This window comes from Saccopteryx bilineata, chromosome 3 (assembly GCF_036850765.1).
Source record: "Saccopteryx bilineata isolate mSacBil1 chromosome 3, mSacBil1_pri_phased_curated, whole genome shotgun sequence".
NCBI classification, from domain to species: Eukaryota; Metazoa; Chordata; class Mammalia; order Chiroptera; family Emballonuridae; genus Saccopteryx; species Saccopteryx bilineata.
Window position 1 is genome coordinate 206,778,678 of NC_089492.1, and position 22,727 is coordinate 206,801,404.

General features: G+C 36.1%; 1 protein-coding gene across 1 annotated transcript in view; it reads left to right on the forward strand.

Moving 5' to 3' along the window:
- The window catches only part of BTBD8 (BTB domain containing 8), a 126,393-nt gene that overhangs the window by 90,593 nt on the left and 13,073 nt on the right, over positions 1–22,727 (forward strand). The window contains 6 exon segments of the mRNA XM_066266523.1: positions 376–487; positions 16,884–17,014; positions 17,382–17,433; positions 18,145–18,282; positions 19,180–19,309; positions 21,758–21,819. Coding sequence (XP_066122620.1) covers positions 376–487; positions 16,884–17,014; positions 17,382–17,433; positions 18,145–18,282; positions 19,180–19,309; positions 21,758–21,819 — 625 coding nt within the window.

The following is a 22,727-nucleotide window of genomic DNA, read 5'->3' on the forward strand; positions in this document are numbered from 1 at the left end:
TTCTATTCTCCTAAGTTTCTGGGAAATTTTAGACTTGGTGCATTTTCTTGGGCACAATATATATAGTTTAATGCTTAACTAGTTATAAACATTGAAAAGAAGTATTGATTTAGATATTCAGAATGCTTGGGATCAATTTTGTTTTATCTCAACCATTGTTACTTATGTTAAAGTCCATGCACATTAACCCAAAGCAGATTTAAAATATGTTTATCAAAAAGAGAGCATACTTAAGTCCATTATAGGGCTCACAAAATTAACTATAAGAGTTAATCAGATTATATATATGTACAAGTTGAAAATGCAAATATTATTGAATATTACAATGAAAAATATGTTCATTTCTATAACTTAGGATTCTTTTATTTATAACAGGTGGATTGCAAAACAATCCACCTGTTTTGTAAGATTTTGGTCTGAGAGAAGATTTGCAAATGTACCTCCTGAGATTCAGCAACATTGTCTTAACTTATTTATTCAGACCTTAGTAAGTATGACCTGAATACCCTTGTTTGTGTTTGTCTTCAAAAAGTTTATTCGGTTTTGTATAGACAGTTTCAATATTATAAATATAAATTTAGGTCTGTGTTATAAAAGCAAGATGAGAAAACCCATTCAGAAAACACAGAACCAATTCTGAGAACCTATTCTTTAGATTCTGTTCCTATGTACCAAATTCACTAGTCAAGGTTCATTCAGAAAAGCAGGGAGGTGTATAATAGTTCATGAACAAAAGGCCCATGGTACCAGGGATGGAGACTATACATTGGCTTAGCAACATGAACTTCCACTCATATTAGGTAGATTTGCATATAACACTGAAACTTCTCTATGGCAACATTCCCTAAGAAGACCAGCTATCTACTTGGTGACAAGTTCTGTTGGACTGCTTCATCATGGAAAAGGCAGTGCTGTGTTCTCAGTGGAATATACATTTGTTCTGGATATGAATTTACCTTCATTGCTCCTAATGTTTCTGCCAAAGCCACTCACTATACATGGACTTACAGAATGCCTTTTCCACCGTCATGGTATTTCACACTTCTTGCTAAGGAACTCCACAGTAAATGAAGTATAGCAATGGGCCCATGTTCACAGTTTCCCTAGGCTTATCATATTTCCTGTCATCCTGAAGCAGTTGGCTTGATAAAATGGAGGAATGGTCTTTTGAACACTCACTTGCAGTTGCCAGCAAGGTAGCATTGCCGCCTGGGGTCGGGGAAGTGCTTTTCAGGAAGCTGTATATGCTTTAAATTAGTTTTTTATTTATGGTGCTATTTCGTCTATAACTAGGATCCATGGGTCCCAGAACTAGGAAATAAGAATTGCTCCATAAACAATTATTCCTAGTCACTCACTAGCAAAGGTTTTGCTTACTGCCTCTGAAGCTTTAGTTTCTGCTAATCTTAGAGGTCTTAGTTCCAAAGAGAAAAATTATTTTTTTGAACTAAAAATTGAGACTGCCTCCTTCTGGCCACTTTGTAAAGCAACAGGCAAAGAAGGAGAATTATTGGTAGACTGAACTTGACTATCAAGGGGAAACTGGGTTGGTACTGGAGTATACCTGGAATGCTATACTCCCATGTCCTGTGATTAAAATCAATGAAAAACTGACGACTCAACTTAGGCAGAAAATGTCCCAGATTCTTTCGGAATGAAAATTTGGAACACCCTCTAAGATAAAGAACTGCAGATAGCTTAGGAACTTGCTGGGGAAAAAGGGAATATTCAATGGTAGTGGGAAAAGATAGTGATAAATACCAGCTATGATCAAGTGACTGGTTATATAAATGAGAACTGTAATAGTTATGATATAAACATAATTCATTTCCCTTTTTTATATGAATGCTTGTGTATAAATTAAACCAAGTATTGTTTTTCAGTCTCATTTCCCTACCAATATAAAACATGTTAATATTAGTTAACTTTATATATTTGTATTTAAGTTATAAGATACCAAAGGGGAGTGTGAGTCAGGTTGAAGAACAACAAACATCACCCAAAGTTGATACAAGAGAATTTTTATCCTCTTAAGGAAAGAGTTAGCATGTTTGTTGAATAAGAGATAGTTATATTATGTTAGGCAGAACCGTGACTTTGTTACTATCTGCATTTGGGAATTACATATGGTTTAAAGAGATGTGAATGGGTGCCAGGTTGACAAGGGGTGGACTGTCATATCTTTGTAATGTGTCAGCTTGACTTGGATGAACAATGCTTCCCAGAATGTCCTTGTTTGTATATTTCCAGTTACAGTGGCTACAAGAGACAATTTGGCATGGGATGTATAGGGTAGATGTAAAGCAGCAGCCTTTTTTTTTATAACACCAAGAGATTGGAGCAGGCACTTTTAGCTTGTACATTTTGCTTGTTTACTGGCTCACCTTGTTGGCATGGAATAACATCCAAGCCTGCAACTGCTTGGCCTCTCCCTGTATCCTCTTGGTTTCTCTTGCCCCTGGGCCAAAGGTGTGTTTACCTCCATGATGAAGGTTGTCAACGTTTCCTGTAGGACACCCACTTCATCCAGCTTGGAATCAGTGAGAACTAAAATAAGTCCATCCTTGCAGATTACAGCTAGTGCTCTTGGGTACCAGTGTCCTTACTACTCTTCACTTTATGTCTATCTTCCCTTCTCAACTGCCTTCCCTGTAGACTTCAAATAACAGCATCATCTACAAAGGTTGTTTAACCATCCCCCACAATTGCATAAGGTCAAATCCTTATACCAAATTTTTTATGTATATAAATACCTCTTAGTGGCCCTGTTTCTCTGATTGAACCCTGAACGAAACATCAAGCTGGATTATGTAGAAGATACATCTAAATCTAACTGGGAGAATAAGTGTACATCATTAGCTGGTGAGTCCCCTTTGCAAAAAATAAATCTAAATCTGTGTGCTAATGAAGGAATTTGCAGTTTTGTGTTGTTTGTACAGGTAGAAAATTGATTGGAAATGGTTAGTGACTAATGAGGAAAGGAGATAAGGGGAGTGAGCCATGTCCCAGAGCCGGGAAATGGCAGAGTGTGCTAGGAACTGAGTGCCTGTGCTTCCTTTAGCAACACCCAGCCTCCAGCATGCTCTAGATTGCCTTTTGGCCTTGCTCCCTGGCAGAAAATAGAGAAGCAAGATGTCTGTGTGGGAGGGGTCATCCCCTGAGGTATGAGGTTGGGCAGGTTGGAATGGCCATGTGGGCTGGAGAACTACCTGGGTCATCCACTCAGTGCCTAGTCGCAAGGATTTGGTTTTCTTGTTGCTCGCTATTTTGCATTTGTTTCTTTGGTTAGTGAGTAGTTATTTCCTGTTCATGAAGGCAAACAAATGGCCCAGCTATAATTCAACAGAAGTGGAAACATCATTTACCACAATCACCATGGCCACTACAACTACTACTACCATTGCTATGGGAGGAGGAGGAGGAAAAGTAGTAGTAATAGTAGTAGTATTGTTGGCTTTTTTAGACATTTACAGTTAAAAAATACTTTTTATTTTTTTGAAATTTTGTGTAAGACAAGTACTGTTATCTCCATTTTACATATGAAAAAGAGGAATCAGAGAGGTAAACGCTTTATCCAAGTTCACAGTGTCAGTAAATGACAAAGCCAGGTCTTAAAACCAATTGCTGCCCTTCTAAAGATAATACAATAGGTGCTCAATGTGGGCAAAGATTTATTTTTTTAGATAAGTGTGGGCCTTCATATAGATCAGTGGAACAGAACAGAAAGCCCAGAAATAAACCCACGGCTTTATGGTCAATTAATATTTGACGAAGAAGGCAAGAACATATAATAGGGTAAAGAGAGTCTATTCAATATATGCTGTTGGAAAAACTGGACAGATATGTGCAAAAAAAAAATGAAGTGAGACCACCTTTTTTACACCATACACAATAAATTCAAAATGGATTAAAGACTTAATTGTATGACTTGAAACTACAAAAATCCTAGAAGAAAACATAGATAATAAAATCTTGGACATTTCTTGAGCAATATTTTTTCTGCTATATCTCCTTAGGCGAGAAAAACAAAAAGAAAAGATAAACAAATGACACTACATCAAACTGAAAAGTTTTTACAAAACAAAGGAACCATCAACGCAATGGAAAGACAACCCACTGAATGGGAGAACATATTCACCAATGATACGTCTGATATAGGGTTAATACCCAAAATATATAAAGAATTTATAAAACTCAGCACCAAGAACACAAACAATCCAATTTAAAAATGGGCAAAAGAACTGAATAGACACTTCTCCAAAGAGGAAATACAGATAGCCCATAGACATATAAAAAGTTGTTCAATGTCACTAATCATCAGAGAAATGCAAATTAAAACCAAATAAGATATCACCTCTCACCTGTCAGAATAGCTATCATCAATAAATAAACAAACAACAAATGTTAGCAAGGGTGTGGAGAAAAGGGAACCCTAGTGTGGAAAAAAGGGAACCCTTGTGTGTGGTTGGTGGGAATGCAGATTGGTGCAGCCACTGTGCAAAGCATTATGGATTTTCCTCAAAAAATTAAAAATGAACTACCTTATGACCTAGCAATTCTACTTCTGTGAATATATTTGAAGAAACCCCCAACATTAATTTGAAAAAATATTATATATGCACTCCTGTGTTCACTGCAACATTATTTACAATAGCTAAGATTTGGAAACAGCTGAAGATGAGTGGATAAAAAAGCTGTGGTAGCCTGACCAGGCGGTGGTGCAGTGGATAGAGCATCAGACTGGGATGTGGACAACCCAGGTTCAAAACCCCAAGGTCGCCAGCTTGAGCACGGGCTCATCTGGCTTTAGCACAGCTCACAAACTTGAGTGAGGGGTTGCTGGCTTGAGTGTGGAATCATTTCTATGGTCACTGGCTTGAAGGTCCCACATGGTCACTGGCTTGAAGGCCAAGGTTGCTGGCTTGAGCTCAAGGTTACTGGCTTGAACAAGGAACCACTTGCTCTGCTGTAGTCCCCTGGTCAAGGCACATAGGAGAAAACAATCACTGAACAACCAAGGAGCTGCAACAAAGAATTGATGATGCTTCTCATCTCTCTGTTCCTGTCTATCTATCCCTGTCTAGCCCTCTCTCTGACTCTCTCTCCGTCTTTGTCATAAAACAAAACAAAACAACAACTGTGGTACATTTACACAGTAGAAAATTACTCAACAGTGAAAAAGAAGGAAATCTTAACTTTTGCATCATGAATGAAACTGGAGAGTATTATGCTTAGTGAAATAAGCCAGTCAGTGAAGGACAAATATCATATGATTTCACTTACATGTGGACTCTAATGAACAGAGTAAACAAAATAGAAACACTTATAAATACAGAGAACAGACTGGCTATCAGAGGGGAAGTGGGTTGAGGGACTGAGTGAAAAAGGTAAAGGGATTAACAAAACAAAACAGAACAAAAAACAAACTAAAACACTTCATACATACAGACAACAGTAGGGATTACCAGAGGGAAAAGTGTGTATGTGGGAGGGGGGGTAAAAGAGGGTAGAAGGGGTAAATGGTGATGGACATAGACTTGACTTTGGGTGGTGAACATACAATACAAGGTACAGATGATGAACCCCCAATAAATCAATTAAAAATTTTTTGTTAATAAACCACAGTGACATATCATCTGTCAAAAAAAGAAAAGAAAAGAAGAGAAAAGAAGTTTGGACCTTTCACTTTAAGTAACTCACTAATTGATGGGAGATTGGAGATTAAGCATTTAACTAAGTAAAATACAAGTTAGAAGATAGAAATGTGAAATCTGCACCAAATAAAAGGAAAACCCTCCCAGTTTCTGTAGGATGATGTGGCAGCATGTGTGCATGTGCGGATGATGACGTAACACCATGTATACAGCGGAGCAGCCTACAGCCATGCCACTCGAGATGTGGATGGTACAGAGGAAAGTTCAGTATGTTCTGTGGCTCGCTAAACTCAAATCCATGACCAAAGTGCAACATGAATATCGGCGCATTTATAATGAAGCACCACCACATAGGAATAACATTACTCGGTGGGATAAGCAGTTGAAGGAAACCGGCAGTTTGGTGGAGAAACCCCATCTGGTAGGCCATCAGTCAGTGACGAGTCCATAGAGGCTGTATGGGATAGCTACCTAAGGAGCTGTACTGAATAGGTATGAAAGTGGGAGAGGTTTCTTTTCATTTGGTGCAGATTTCACATTTCTATCATCTTTTGTTGCTTTCCTGTGACCGGTCAAAAGTGCACCATGACTTTACAGACACACTGTATAGGACAATTTCAAAATAAAGATCTATTTTAGGGCATTTTGACACACTTCTTTTTTTTAAGATTTTATTTATTTATTTATTTATTTATTTATTTATTTATTTATTTGGGGGGGGAGCAGGGGAGGAGCTAGAAGCATCAGCTCATAGTAGTTGCTTCTCATACATGCCTTGACCAGACAAACCCAGTGTTTCAAACCAGCAACCTCAGGATTCTAGGTCGATGCTCTATACACTGCACCACCACAGGTCAGATCTTGTAAAACATGTCCAGGGTCCTAGAGACTGTGCAGTTCCAATATTCTGCTGTAACTGGAATGAAAAGAGATAAGGCTCGGTAGAAGGTGAGGCCAGATCAAGAGGAAAATTAACTAAATGTCTTATTAGGAAGATTGATTTTTTTAAGTGGTATGTGAATTTAACTGAAGAATAAGCACTCAATACTATACCTTTCCATATTCTACAATATTTTATTTTGATTTTATAGCTCTATTCTGGTCCTTGTAAGCTTTGTGAATGCTTGTTTTTTTTTTCTTTCAAGAGATAAAGAGATGAACATTAGAAAAGTCAAACGCCCAATTTGATCAGTAGCCTTTTGGCATTATGGTGATTATAATGAAAATTAGAGCCTGACCAGGCAGTGGTGCAGTGCATAGAGTGTGGGCCTGGAATGCTGAGGACCCAGGTTTGAAACCCTGAGGTCGCCAGCTTGAGTGTAGGCTCACCAGCTTGAGTGTGGGATCATAGACATGACTCCATGGTCACTGGCTTGAACCCAAAGGTCACTGGCTTGAAGCCCAAGATCACTGGATTGAGCCAAAGGTCACTGGCTTGAGCAAAGGGTCACTGGCTTGGCTTGAGCCCCCGAGTCAAGGCACACATGAGAAAGCAATCTTGAACTGAAGTGCTGCAACAACAAGTTGATGCTTCTCATTTCTCTCCCTTCCTATCTGTCTGTTGCTGTCTGGCCTTCCCTCTCAAAAAAAAATTTTTTTAAGTACACACACACACACACACACACACACACGTGATAAAATATATATAGCTTTTGATAAAAATAGAATACTTTTTATTTTAATCAAAATTTGAAATATTTATATATCATCCAAAAAAATGAAAAAACACAGTCTTCTTCAGTCTTCTTTAATTCTAATTCAGTTCTGCCACATGTACCACAGCAGTCACTTTCCTTCATCAGCAACATGCTCCATGCTGTCTTATACTGCGGAAGATAAGAAAATGCTGTACTAGGCTGTATTTGGAGATTTTTAAATTTTTTTATAGTGAGAAGTGAGAAAGTAGAAACAGACTTCTGCACATGCCCCGACCGGGATCCACCCGGCAAGCCCACTAAGGGGCAATGCTCTGCCTGTCTGAGACTGATCCTCTTGCAACTGGAGCCATTTTTTAGTGCCTGAGGCAGAGGCCATGGAGCCATTCTCAGCTCCCAGGGCCAACTTGCTCAAGCCAATAGAGCTATGGCTGCAGGAGGAGAAGTGAGAAAGACAGAGAGAGAAGGGGGAGAAGTGGAGAAGCAGATGGTCACCTCTCCTGTGTGCCCTCACTGGGAATGGAACCCAGGACATCCTCACACTGGGCCGGCACTTGACCACTGAGCAAAATGGCCAGGGCTGGAGATTTTTAAACAATTTTAATGTGAGGGAATTTGAGGTTTTTCTCTTTCTTGGTGGCTGTACAGCAGTTCAGTGAGATGTGCCTACTCCCTTGTACCAAGAACAAGCCATTGCTTTTGGAAAGAAGAAAGAGGAAAGTTAGGACTTTATCATGTAATTACTTGAATTATTTCAAAACATGATTATATTTTTCAGTTTCAAAATGCTTGTTAAACCCTTAAAAAGGCAAATTATGAAGAGTTTTTAAATTTAGGAAAGTTAAAACAATATAGGTGTGGGGATGATCACTAGGATAAAACTAAAGTTGTATATATTTATGTATGTTATGCTATTAGTCTTAAGGCCAGAGGATAGCTGAAGGCCTGTTTGATAAACACAATATCATATGGTTTAAGAAATAGTGTGAGTCATTTGATTTATTCAACATATGTTGTTAGGACAACCAGGAAGTTTGATGTAAAAAAAATTTAAGTTGAATCTGCACCTCACTTCCTGGTATGCCAGGAAGTTTTATTCCAAATGGATCAAAGTTTGAATGTAAGAAAAATTAAGCCATTAAAATACTGCAGTAACCCTGGAAGAAATATTTTATAATCTTGACAGGAAATAAGAATACAAAATTTAGAAGCCATAAAAATTTTGGTTACATAAAAATTCAAAATTTCTATATATTTATAGTAAAAAACAACCATAAGCAAAGTAGAAAGGAAGTTCATATCACACTCATGCTTCTAATTTCCCTAATGTAGGGAGTTCCCACAAGTTGATTTTAAAAAAACAGCTAAACCTCGGATAAGATTAGATAGTTCACAAAGAAAGTACAAACATCTCTTAATTTGATGAACAAATTCTTGATTTTATTTATTTAAGAGAAATGAACATTAAAATTACAATGTCAGACATTTTTTACCTTTTAGACTAAAAAAAATAAGAAAGGTTATATTTCACTATGGAATACTACTCAGCCATAAGAAATGATGACATCAGATCATTTACAGCAAAATGGTAGGATCTTGATAACATTATATGAAGTGAAATAAGTAAATCAGAAAAAAACCAGGTACTGCATTATTCCATACGTAGGTGGAACATAAAAGTGAAACTAAGAGACATTGATAAGAGTGCGGTGGTTACGGGGGGAGGAGGGAGAGGGAGAGGGAAAGGGGGAGGGGGAGGGGCACAAAGAAAACTAGATAGAAGGTGACAGAGGACAATCTGACTTTGGGTGATGGGTATGCAACATAACTGAAAGACAAGATAACCTGGACTTGTTATCTTTGGATATATGTATCCTGATTTATTGATGTCGCCCCATTAAAAATAAAATTATTTAAAAAAAAAAAGAAAGGTTACATTTGTACTATGTTGATAATGATGTAGGGAATAAGTAAGTACAGTGGTACCTTGAGATACTAATTTAATTCCTTCTATAACCGAGTTCATAAATCAGTCAACTCATATATGAAACTGCGGATACTGGACCTGTGTGCCAACACGCCAACTAGCAGCAGCTTCCCAAATCACAACTTGTATCTCGAAATTTTGCTTGGATTTTATTATTATTATTTTTTAATGCATTGGTTTCATTAAGATGACTAGATTCTCTAGAGGAAGAAGAGGTCATTTTCCCCAGCTTACTGTTGTTCAGTTTCTTTTTTTTTTTTTTTGTATTTTTCTGAAGTTGGAAACGGGGAGGCAGTCAGACAGACTCCCGCATGCGCCCGACCGAGATCCACCCGGCATACCCACCAGGGGGTGATGCTCTGCCCATCTGGGGCGTCGCGCTGTTGCAACCAGAGCCATTCTAGCACCTGAGGCAGAGGCCATAGAGCCATTCTCAGCGCCCGGGCCAACTTTGCTCCAATGGAGCCTTGGCTGCGGGAGGGGAAGAGAGAGACAGAGAGGAAGGAGAGGGGGAGGGGTGGAGAAGCAGATGGGCGCCTCTCCTGTGTGCCCTGGCCGGGAATCAAACCCGGGACTCCTGCATGCCAGGCTGACACTCTACCACTGAGCCAACCGACCAGGGCCTGTGCTTGGATCTTGAACAGAGATACAGACCGAGTCGCAGCTCGTATCTGAAAAAAAAAATTAGTATGTTGGTCTGTTCGTATCTCAAGGTACCACTGTACTTTTAATCATTTCTGAGAAGGGTATAAATTAGCATACCTTATGCTATGTTTTTCAAACTTTTTTTGACTGTGACTCAAAATAAGTAGTTTTTTTAACATTATAATTCAGTACACTCACACATATAGAATGGAAATAATTTTCATAAAAGAATACTTACCATTTTTACTTATAATGTATTAACATTTTCTATTTTTCTATTCTTCTCTATCTCTTTCCCCTTTCTTTGTAATGCTGATTGTAAATCACTAAAAATATTTCTCTACATTGCTGGGAGCGGAATCAACAGTTTGGAAAAGAGTGTTCCACTGAAGATATGTTGCTAATGTTTTGTGTACCCTGGTACTCTTTCTCAATACCCTCTTGGCCCATGTGTGTACTCCAGCCATTGGGGCAGCATCCAGCTGCACATGGTTATAATCTGACATCCTTTCTTCCAGACACATCACACTTATTTCTCACTTTCTGTCCTGGCACTCCACTGCTACTCCACATAGAGTATATGCAACTCTCAAGTTCTGACAACTTGCAAACCTGGCAGTAAAGGGGAGTTAACACCTCAACGGGCAAGCCTTGACCATTGAGATATGGGAGACAGTGGTTAAGTGCTTTCCTATTTTGTCCTTTGGGTGAATAATCAAAGTGCAGTCCTTCTGACTCTTCATAGGGTCCCCAGAAAGATTGAACCCAATATGCCTAAAGTAGTGAATGCTATATCACTGCTTCTCAAAATTTGATTATACATAAAACACTTCAAGATCTTGGTTAAATGTAGATTCTAATTCAGTAAGTCAGAGGTGGGGCCTGAGGTTCAACATTTCTTTTTTTTTTTTTTTTAATAAATTTTTATTAATGGTAATGGGATGACATTAATAAATCAGGGTACATATATTCAAAGAAAACATGTCTAGGTTATTTTGTCATCAAATTATGTTGCAAACCCCTCGCCCAAAGTCAGATTGTCCTCCGTCACCCTCTATCTAGTTCTCTGTGCCCCTCCCCCTCCCCCTAACTCTCTCCCTCCCTCCCTCCCATGTCCTCCCTCCCCCCCCACCCTTGGTAACCACCACACTCTTGTCCATGTCTCTTAGTCTCATTTTTATGTTCCACCAATGTATGGAATCATGTAGTTCTTGTTTTTTTCTGATTTGCTTATTTCACTCCTTATAATGTTATCAAGATCCCACCATTTTGCTGTAAATGATCTGATGTCATCATTTCTTATGGCTGAGTAGTATTCCATGGTGTATATGTGCCACATCTTCTTTATCCAGTCTTCTATTGAAGGGCTTTTTGGTTGTTTCCATGTCTTGGCCACTGTGAACAGTGCTGCAATGAACATGGGGCTACATGTGTCTTTACGTATCAATGTTTCTGAGGTTTTGGGGTATATACCCAGTAGAGGGATTGCTGGGTCATAAGGTAGTTCTATTTGCAGTTTTTTGAGGAACCACCATACTTTCCTCCATAATGGTTGTACTACTTTACATTCCCACCAACAGTGAATGAGGGTTCCTTTTTCTCCACAGCCTCTCCAACATTTGCTATTACCTGTCTTGTTGATAATAGCTAATCTAACAGGAGTGAGGTGGTATCTCATTGTAGTTTTGATTTGCATTTCTCTAATAACTAATGAAGCTGAGCATCTTTTCATATATCTGTTGGCCATTTGTATCTCTTCCTGGGAGAAGTGTCTGTTCATGTCCTCTTCCCATTTTTTTATGGGATTGTTTGTTTGTTTGTTGTTGAGTTTTATGAGTTCTTTGTAAATTTTGGATATTAGGCCCTTATCTGAGCTGTCGTTTGAAAATATCAGTTCCCATATAGTTGGCTGTCTGTTTATTTTTATATCAGTTTCTCTTGCTGAGCAAAAACTTTTTATTCTGATGTAGTCCCATTCATTTATCTTTGCCTTCACTTCTCTTGCCATTGGAGTCAAGTTCATAAAATGTTCTTTAAAACCCAGGTCCATGATTTTAGTACCTATGTCTTCTTCTATGTACTTAATTGTTTCAGGTCTTATATTTAGGTCTTTGATCCATTTTGAATTAATTTTAGTACACGGGGACAGGCTGTAGTCGAGTTTCATTCTTTTGCATGTGGCTTTCCAGTTTTCCCAACACCATTTGTTGAAGAGGCTTTCTTTTCTCCATTGTGTGTTGTTGGCCCCTTTATCAAAGATTATTTGACCATATATATGTGGTTTTATTTCTGGGCTTTCTATTCTGTTCCATTGGTCTGAGTGTCTATTTTTTTGCCAATACCATGCTGTTTTGATTATCGTGGCCCTATAATATAGTTTAAAGTCAGGTATTGTAATGCCCCCAGCTTCATTCTTTTTCCTTAGGATTGTTTTGGCTATTCGGGGTTTTTTATAGTTCCATATAAATCTGATGATTTTTTGTTCCATTTCTTTAAAAAATCTCACAGGGATTTTGATGGGAATTGCATTAAATTTGTATATTGCTTTGGGTAATATGGCCATTTTGATTATATTTATTCTTCCTATCCAAGAACAAGGAATATTTTTCCATCTCATTGTATCTTTTTCGATTTCCCTTAACAATGCTTTGTAATTTTCATTATATAGGTCCTTTACATTCTTTGTTATGTTTATTCCTAGGTATTTTATTTTTTTTGTTGCAATCGTGAAGGGGATTATTTTTTTGAGTTCGTTTTCTAATATTTCATTGTTGGCATATAGAAAGGCTATGGACTTTTGTATGTTAATTTTGTATCCTGCGACCTTACTGTATTGGTTTATTGTTTCTAATAATCTTTTTGTGGAGTCCTTCGGATTTTCGATGTATAGGATCATATCATCAGCAAAAAGTGATACCTTTACTTCTTCTTTTCCGATATGGATGCCTTTTATTTCTTTGTCTTGTCTGATTGCTCTGGCCAGAACTTCTAGCACCACGTTGAATAAGAGTGGAGAGAGTGGACAACCCTGTCTTGTTCCTGATTTAAGGTAGAAAGTCCTCAGTTTTATGCCGTTTAATAGGATGTTGGCTGATGGTTTATCATATATGGCCTTTATCATGTTGAGATATTTTCCTTCTATACCCATTTTGTTGAGAGTCTTAAACATAAAATTGTGTTGTATTTTATCAAAAGCCTTTTCTGCATCTATTGATAAGATCATGTGGTTTTTGTTCTTTGTTTTGTTGATATGGTGTATTACGTTAACCGTTTTGCGTATGTTGAACCATCCTTGAGATTCTGGGATGAATCCCACTTGATCATGATGTATTATTTTTTTAATATGTTGTTGTATTCGGTTTGCCAGTATTTTGTTTAGTATTTTAGCATCTGTATTCATTAGAGATATTGGTCTGTAGTTTTCTTTCTTTGTGCCATCCTTGCCAGGTTTTGGTATGAGGGTTATGTTGGCCTCATAAAATGTGTTTGGAAGTATTGCTTCTTCTTCAATTTTTTGGAAGACTTTGAGTAGAATAGGAACCAAGTTTTCTTTGAATGTTTGATAGAATTCACTAGTATAACCGTCTGGGCCTGGACTTTTATTTTTGGGGAGGTTTTTAATAGTTTTTTCTATTTCCTCCCTGCTGATTGGTCTGTTTAGGCTTTCTGCTTCTTCATGACTCAGTCTAGGAAGGTTGTATTGTTCTAGGAATTTATCCATTTCTTCTAGATTGTTGTATTTGGTGGCATATAATTTTTCATAGTATTCTACAATAATTCTTTGTATTTCTATGATGTCTGTGGTGATCTCTCCTCTTTCATTCTGGATTTTATTTATTTGAGTCCTGTGCCTTTTTTCCTTGGTGAGTCTTGTCAAGGGTTTGTCAATTTTGTTGATCTTTTCAAAGAAAGGTTCAACATTTCTAACAAGCTTTAGGTGGTGTTGCTGCTATAGATCATACTTTAAGTAGCAAGGAGCTAGAAAACTTACCCTTCCATTGGCTTTCCTTCCTTCCCTGTTTCTCTCTCCCAGTGCCTCAGATCCTCTAGGAATCACTTCTCAAAATAAACTGTGCACACAAGCCTGTTTCTCAGGCTCAGTTATTAGGCAGACCCAGTCTAAGACAAGAAATTTTGACCAGATTCTATCTCTAGGAATTTCTCCTATGGATATATTTACATATATGTAAAATAATGTTATCTACAATGTTATTACATTACAATAATAGCAAAAAATTGGAAACAACATAAATGTCTATAAGAGAACTGGTTGAATGACTTGTGGTATATCTGTATTGTGGATTGTTGCATAGTTGTTCAAACAATACCAAGGTTCTTTATATTCTGGTAAGAAAAATGTTCCAATGTACACTAAGTGTAAAAGGCAAGGTACAGAGTACTGTGCATATTAATGTATCCATTTGAATAAAAATAAGGGGAACATTACACATATTTGTATGTTCACAACTCTGGAAAAATACAGAAAATAAAATATTGATTGGGACAAGGGAGAATGGGTGGCTTGGGACAGAAAGAAGAGGGAGACTTTTTTTGGTAATGCCCTTTATAATTTTTTGAAATTTGAACCATGTGCCCTGTTAACTATTGAATTTTTGTGTTTGGTCTAGAAATGTTTTATATTTTCTTCTTTGAACCTCAAGCAACTTGGACATTTAATGTTATGGTTCAGATCAGTATGGAATAAGGTCACATACCACCTGTTATCATTTATGTCTATATTTTAGTTTTTCAAGAAATTTTAAGCTAAATTATGACAACTATACTCTGTATTTTGAAAAAGGTATTACTCTCAGGGCACATAACATCTATATATAGTAAACATTTTGTAGATAACTGCCAAGTTTATTTGAATACTCTACATTTGGCACTACTACCAGAAAAATTCTTATAGTAGAGCAAATTGGGCTTATTGCCTAAAACTCTTAGTAATTGCAGTTATTCAGGAAGTCGCCAAAGGGGGAAAGGAGGATGATACAGAAACAGTTTTAAAAGACTTAAATTATAGCAAAGAATGGTTTCGTTTTACTCTAATAAATAAAGCAGGGGAAGTGTATGTTTTAAAAGAATTCTTGATGAATGGGTGAAAATTTTAGTCTTGATGTTCAAGGATTATACTTAATTTAGCTTAGGAATTCACTTATAGACTCAACGTCTCTTTGGTTATGATAAGAGATCAACAAATATTTGAGTATTTGCTATGACCCATTTCTATACTAAGACCTTAGGATACAATGGTGAGCCCAAAATAGACATGGTTTCACACTCAATAAACATGCAGCCTAATGATAGAGATGGATATTAATCTAGTAGTTATGTTAATTATTAGATAGTTGCAAATGAATTAAATGATTTAAAGAAAAGGGAAAGATTTTTGATGATGTGCATAAAGGGAATCGGATGTAGGTACAGCAATCAGGGAAGAAATAGTGCTTAAGTTGAAATCTGAAATCTGTGTTAAGGATTTCAGGCTGGCATTTTTCCAGGTTTATCACTTATCTATTGCTGTATAAAAAAACCACCCCCAAACTAAGTGGCTTAAAACTACAATTTTTTATTTCTCTCAATTCTGTGGATTGACTGGGTGATTGTTTTGCTGACCTTGCATGCACTCCATCCTATGGATGCTTTCAACTGATAGCAAAGTTGGAGGCTGGGCCTCCTGCTCCATGTGGGATTTCTTATCAGGCTTCTGTATGACCTCATTGTCTCCAAATTCTAAGACAGAGCTGCAAAAGTTTTTAAAGCCTAGGCTCTAGAACTTGCACAGCACCACTGTTTGTGTGAGCAAGTGAAAGGGCCACTCTAGCTACGAGGGAAGAGGACATAGATTCCACCTCTTGATGGATGGAGCTACAAAAAATCTGTGGCTATGTTTTTCAATCTACTACAGTCTGTCAGTAACTATTCAATAGTACTGTTTTGATAACTAGAAGTCAAACATGAGTAAGATATAATAATTTTTTTTTTGTATTTTTCTGAAGTTGGAAACAGGGAGGCAGTCAGACAGACTCCTGCATGCGCTCAACCGGGATCCACCCGGCATGCCCACCAGAGGGCGATGCTCTGCCCATCTGGGGCATTGCTCTGCTGCAACCAGGGCCATTCTAGCACCTAAGGCAAAGGCCATGGAGCCATTCTCAGCGCCCGGGCTAATTTTGTTCCAATGGAGCCTTGGCTGCGGGAGGGGAAGAGAGAGTCAGAGAGGAAGGAGAGGGGGAGGGGTGGAGAAGCAGATGGGCGCTTCTCCTGTGTGCCCTGGCCAGGAATCGAACCCAGGACTCCTGCACACCAGGCCGATGCTCTACCACTGAGCCAACCAGCCAGGGCCAGATATAATAATTTACAAGTTGTTTATTTTCTTCTTCTTGGAGTCCATGGTATTTATGTATTATCATTCTATTTTCCATAGAGATTAGTATTTATGAACATTTTACCTATGGTATAAAAATGAATCATCATTAAAGAAATAAAACATAATAAAAAGGGTCTTAACCTAATTAGAGAGGAAATAAAAAAAATCACTGGAGATTATAAGTAATTTTTGGCCTTCCTAAATTTGTAATAAAGAACATGTATTTTGCAGTCATGATAGAATTACGTCTATGCTAGTGTAGCCATGCAGTTATAAATAATATGTATAAGAAAAAAAATTAATTCAGTAATGAAAAAATCTCAAGAAAGTCGAGATTTTCTTTGTAGTTGTAACTTGCTTTCAGGTTTGCTTTAGCTGTCTTTTAAAGGTGATTCCTTCCAAGCTCACAGTTTGCCCTTTTGAATAATTTTGAATGAATGAATAAATAAGTATTAAATGCAAAACTAGTGTTAAAGATACTAGCTGCCAGAAACAAAAGTATTTAATTTGCTTAGAAAATATTTTATGAGCAATAATCTAACCTCTTCCCATATTTTTAAAATTATAAGAATGATGAGAATCCTGCTTTTCTTCTGATGGAAAGTGGCAGGCTAATCATCAGTCTCCCCAGAATGAAGCGGCCAGAAGAAGCATGGAAAATGGCATCTCAGCTACAGGAAGAGTATATTGCATTTATTATCAAAAACTTCTAGCCTGACCAGGCGGTGGCGCAGTGGATAGAGCGTTGGACTGGGATGCGGAGGACCCAGGTTCAAGTCGCCAGCTTGAATGTGGGCTCATCTGGTTTGAGCAAAAAGCTCACCAGCTTGGACCCAAGGTCGCTGGCTCCAGCAAGGGGTTACTCGGTCTGCTGAAGGCCCACGGTCAAGGCACATATGAGAAAGCAATCAATGAACAACAAACAACTAAGGTGTCACAATGCGCAATTAAAAACTAATGATTGATGCTTCTCATCTCTCTGTTCCTGTCTGTCTGTCCCTGTCTATCCCTCTCTCTGACTCTCTCTCTGTCTCTGTTAAAAAAAAACAAAACAAAAAAAAAAAACAAAAAAACTTCTCCAAGGTCATTCAAAGTGAAAATTTTGCTCTTCTCTTACAGGTACTGTCTAAAATTATATCCTATATTTAGTTCCTTCTTTATGTTCTGATTATAATTATGTAAGAGTTTTTAAATGCAGGTTGTCTTTGATTAAATTAGTATGGCTTAAATAAATTCCATAGCAGATGGCAGGTTTGCATAGGACTTAGAGTAGTAGTGAACAGGATTTTTGGCTGACAAGATAATGAAGGCAGGAGGGGACGGGTTTGAATACACTGGCAAGGCCCAATGTAACTCTGGCCAACTCTAGCTCACTATCCACATAAGCCATATTTTAGGAACCAAAGACATAAAGATATTGTTTTGGTCACTAATACAATTACAGTCCATGCAAAATTCTTTGTATTCCTGGGGGCCCACTTTCTCTAAATTCAGTCATTGAATAAAGAACTTCTCGTATTTCCAGGCTTTGTTTTTGGACGATTTTGGCTTTTAAGAAAAGTGTGTGTGTACGTGTGTATGTGTGCATGCATGTGCACACATGCAGCACAGATATTTTTAACAAAGAAAAAGGATTGTTATAATTATAATTATAGTTGTTATAATAATAATTATTATTAACAGAGGAAATAAGATTTCTGATTGATTTTATATAGCCAGTTATGATTATTGGTCAGCTGTTATGCCAGACTTTAATATTTCTTACATATTTTACATGTATTGTTATTCTGTACAATATTCCTATTCAGTATCAATTTCTGTGTTTTATAGTCACAAGCAATGAGCAGCACAGCTGATCTGTTGGACAAAATTCTAAGAGCAATTGAAGAAGACATTACCACTGAGAATCGTTGCTCTCTTTTTGTGGTTCTGGACATGTTAGTGATCTCTGACAATACAAAAGAAATGGTATGGAATGTAGTAATCAAGTTCATTAAAATGGTATAACATTTTAACTGTTTTAAGATTTTAAAATATATGCACACTTTAAATGTTGTTGGGATCATTGAAACTAGGTCATGGATACCTGGGCATTGATTATATTCTCTACTTTTGTGTGAATTTGGAATTAAAATACAAAATTTTAAATTTTTTCTATTTATTTCCAAATGATCATATTATAAATTTAGAATTTGGTAATTTTAGTGGCTAATTCTGGACATAGTTTGGCACTTAACAATATTAACTGGTATCGCATAACTCTAGTATTTCTCCCTGGTCACTGCACTAAAATTCCTAACTATAAAACATATAGAATTTAAAATAATTTTATGGAAATTTTAATCATCAGTATCTTTTATTTTTATAATATGTTTTTAATTATTTTTTGTCTTAAAATAATCATATTTAAAATAGGAATGACTGGGGGAAAGCAAAATTAAAATATTACTTATTTTTAAATGTAGTTAATAATGGTCATTACTAAGCTAATTGCAAATTATTCACATTTTGTATTTGTTCAACAAGAATAATAAAAATATTTCACCATATTTATTACTATTGCAGAGAGTATTTGACCTTGTAATGTCATAGTGGATTTAAAAGGCTGTGGAAGGTATTCATGTGAAGGCCATTGGTGGTTGAAAATAATGTTTGGTTGAAAGGATAAGGTTTAGCTTCATGTTCACTGTAAAATTCTGTTGTGAAGAGTAAGCCTTCATAAATAACATGTACCCGACTATCTTAAAAATCTAAGTGATGACATCATTGAGCTAGCTTAGAAATAAGTAGATTCGGAAAGGAATAATGACTGGTTGCTATGACAATGTGGCTCTCACCAGCTGCTGATTTGTTGCTTGAACGCAGGGCTGTACGTGCAAGATCCAGGCTCTGCGTTACAGGCTGTGGGTCTTCCTGGTTCAGTCTTTCTATGCTGTTCGTCACACAGAAAGCTGGACGCTGATGAGCAGAGATGATCAACAGAAAATCCAAGCAGGTATGTTAGCCTTGAGATTTTTTATTCTTATATTCTAATCTTTGTGACAAGGGATATTTTGAAGGGATTCTAATAAGAGGTAGGATTAATATTTGTTTGCTTCTGTTCAATAATAGCTTGCTGATTGAAACTAGTGATAGTGTGTTTAGGCAGTTTTAATAAATCATGCTTTTTTGCTGTTCTTAGAAAAACGAAACTTGTTTCATATATATATATTTGTATATATATAAATTTTTAATCTTACTTTATATTAGCAGCACTGTTCCAGCCAAATTTGCTTGGAAGCTTTCTTGTTTTAAAGGATTAGAAGTATAAGAAAATATAATCCATATAGAACAGATTACTGAACATCACACTTTCTTTCCCTTTTAAATTATATTTTTCCATAAAGCTTTTCCATATTTTGCATATGCTACCCTTGCTTGTGGTTTTTGCCTGGACTAGATGGCTTAATTTCACAATTGATTGGTTCAGTGATACGGTGTGTGCTACTGCAGAGTGTCCCTCAGGAGCCAGCTGCACAGTGACCTCTGATATTTAATAGGTACCATTTGCAACATTAGCATTAAACAAAATATGTATATTGCTCAGAATGTGGTTTCAAAAATATTAAAATGAAATTTTGAGGATATGGAACTAAAAATGGCTTCATGACTATTTTTAGGTTAAAGAAGGTGCCTTAAAAAATATTGGCAGATTCAGCAAGTGTACTTTTAAACATTTTAAGTTAAGAGATTAGAGACTGTATTTTATGAAGTAAACATTTTTATGTTATATAACATTGAAGCCATAGATGATGTATTTTTGATGGTCCATAGATATGTTAAATTCTTCTAGTGATTTAGTCAGAATATGATTTGCTCAGTCTTGTATTATGAGCATAACATAATAGTGTAGCTAGATGTGATTGAGCTCAAGAACACTTTTTTCAAAGAAATTCCAACAAAAAGAAACCCAACAATATCAGAAACAGCAAAAATCATGGTCTTCAGAAATTAAAATATTTTTCCCTTGTGCCTCTTTTTATACTAATTTTTAAATGTCAGTTTAATCTTTACTATAAAATCTGTACAATGAGAAGAAATAAGATCAGCATTCCATGAGTAGATGTCATCCAGCTCTCTTCCGATTGGCAGTAAACTTTATTTTTCTCCATTTTAGAAGATTTCATGGTTAAGTCAGGCTTCCAACAATGTTCATCTTAATTCTTCAAAGTTATATTTAAAATTACTGTAAATACATACATATATACATGCAAATATGTAAAACAAAATATTATTAGTAATCCAACTAATTTTCAAAAGACACCAATCTATTTCATTACATCAGTGCAAAAATGTGTTTGAATCTTAAATGTTTTGAATTATAATGATTCCTGACCTTTGCATAATTATTATATTGGGAAACCCCAGAGAAAGGGGCGATTCTAGGTTGTCTTGTTATAGCATTTCTTCATTCCAGCTTGAGTCACCGATCTTTGGGAGAAATTGTATATTAATTTATTTCTGTATATTATTGTGCAAAGTCATTTGCTAACTGTACATTAGTCCTGATCATGTCATTTCTAGTATCCTGCTTTGTCTTATAGACAAATCCTCTAGAATAGAGGTAGTAGAAGATGCAAAGTAGAGTTACAGATAATTTCATGTATTTTTCATCAGTTTTTTAATAAAAATAAAGTTTTAGAAATTATATATACTTCTTCAAAATACATTTGAGAGCCTGATAACCTTCAAAAGGCAAAAATGCATTAGCTAAACTGTATTTATGGCTCTTATATACCATTATTCCTGTATATTTTCCTGATGTCATTCAAATTCTTATTTGAAGAACATAAACATGAGTTCCCCAGTAATTCCCACCTAAACCTAATCTATGAAATGAAATTTTATGTAATTCTAAAAACAAATATGACTTTGAGAATTAGTTCTTGTTTTATTTTCAACAGAACCTTATTTTTTTTCTTTCTTCCTCATGATATACCTGCAAAACTAGATGATAGTTGTAGTTATTTCAACCATGTTTTTACAAATAGAAAAAGCATTTTCTCATATTTAATAGTTTATAATATAATACATTTGCCACAATCTGTAATTTTTGAAATTTGGAATACTAAATGAAACCAGTTATCTCTAAAATTTTAACAGCTTGAGAAAATTTTGTGTTTTATAAATGTATGGATTTTCTCTGTGAGATTTTATAGTTCTCATTTATTAATTTTACTAATACAATTTATAGGGACCAGAAAATAAGATTGAAAATGTGGTTCTTTTAAAAAAAAACTTTTAATATGATAGGGCATTATCTATATGTACTAGATTGGTTTCAACTATTTTAAAATAATTTTGCATTGAGACGTAACCTTTTCCTGCTAGTATACTAGTTTCCCTCTAATTCTATGTTATAATAGTGTCTCCTATAAAAATAAATTGCTTTTTCTTTTCACAGCTGCATTTTACAAAGGTGATGATCGAAGACTTGGTAAAAAGCCTATATTCAGTAGCTCTCAGGTAAACTTCAAAATTTTTATAGGTGAAAATGAGAAAGGATAGCAAATAATTTAAATTTTATTATTTTATATTTCAAAATCATTTTAAAAAATCTGTTCTCTCATTAATCAAAACTATATCTTAGTGGAAATAATTCTGAGTCTCTTTTTAATCAAGTGAACATTTCATACATTTTTAAATGAGGAGAATTTGATATCCAGCTGGCATAGGAAGTGTAATATCGTAGATCTTTTTTATTTCTTTGAAAACTATTTTGGCAACTAGCATATTGGAGCTATTCCAGTAGATCAGAAATCGTCTAGAATTCTAGACCTAATTCAATGTCTGTTTTTCTAATTAACCTATTTCTTACAAAAGAAAATTTTGGTTGTCCCAGTTTTCTCTATACTAAGATTTTAATTCATGCAATAAATATTTGGTGTGGAAAAGGCAATTAGTACCATGAGTACAGCTGTGTTTTACTTTAAAAGTTACGCCCTGGCCAGATATCAGTTGGTCAGAGCATTGTCCCAAGGCACAGAGGTTGCCACTTCACTCCCAGTTCAAGGCACATACAGGCACAGATTGATGTTCCTGTCTCTCTCAAATCAATAAAATAAACATTTTAAAAGTTACTTAGTGAGCTCGCTTGGCAGCACATATTAAAAAGTTACTTAGTATACTTATATAAGGTATGTAAAGTAGTTGCACACTTAGAAACAGGCAGTAGAATAGTGGTTGCCAGGGGCTGGGAGTACAGGAAAAGGAGAATTGTTGTCCAATGGGTATAGTTTCAGGTTTTCAGGATGAAAAGTTCTAGAGATCTGTTGCACAACAAAGAGCAAATAGTTAACCCTACTCACTGCCCACATAAAAATGGTTAAGATGGTAAATTTTATGTGTTTGGTTTTTTTTTTACTACACACACA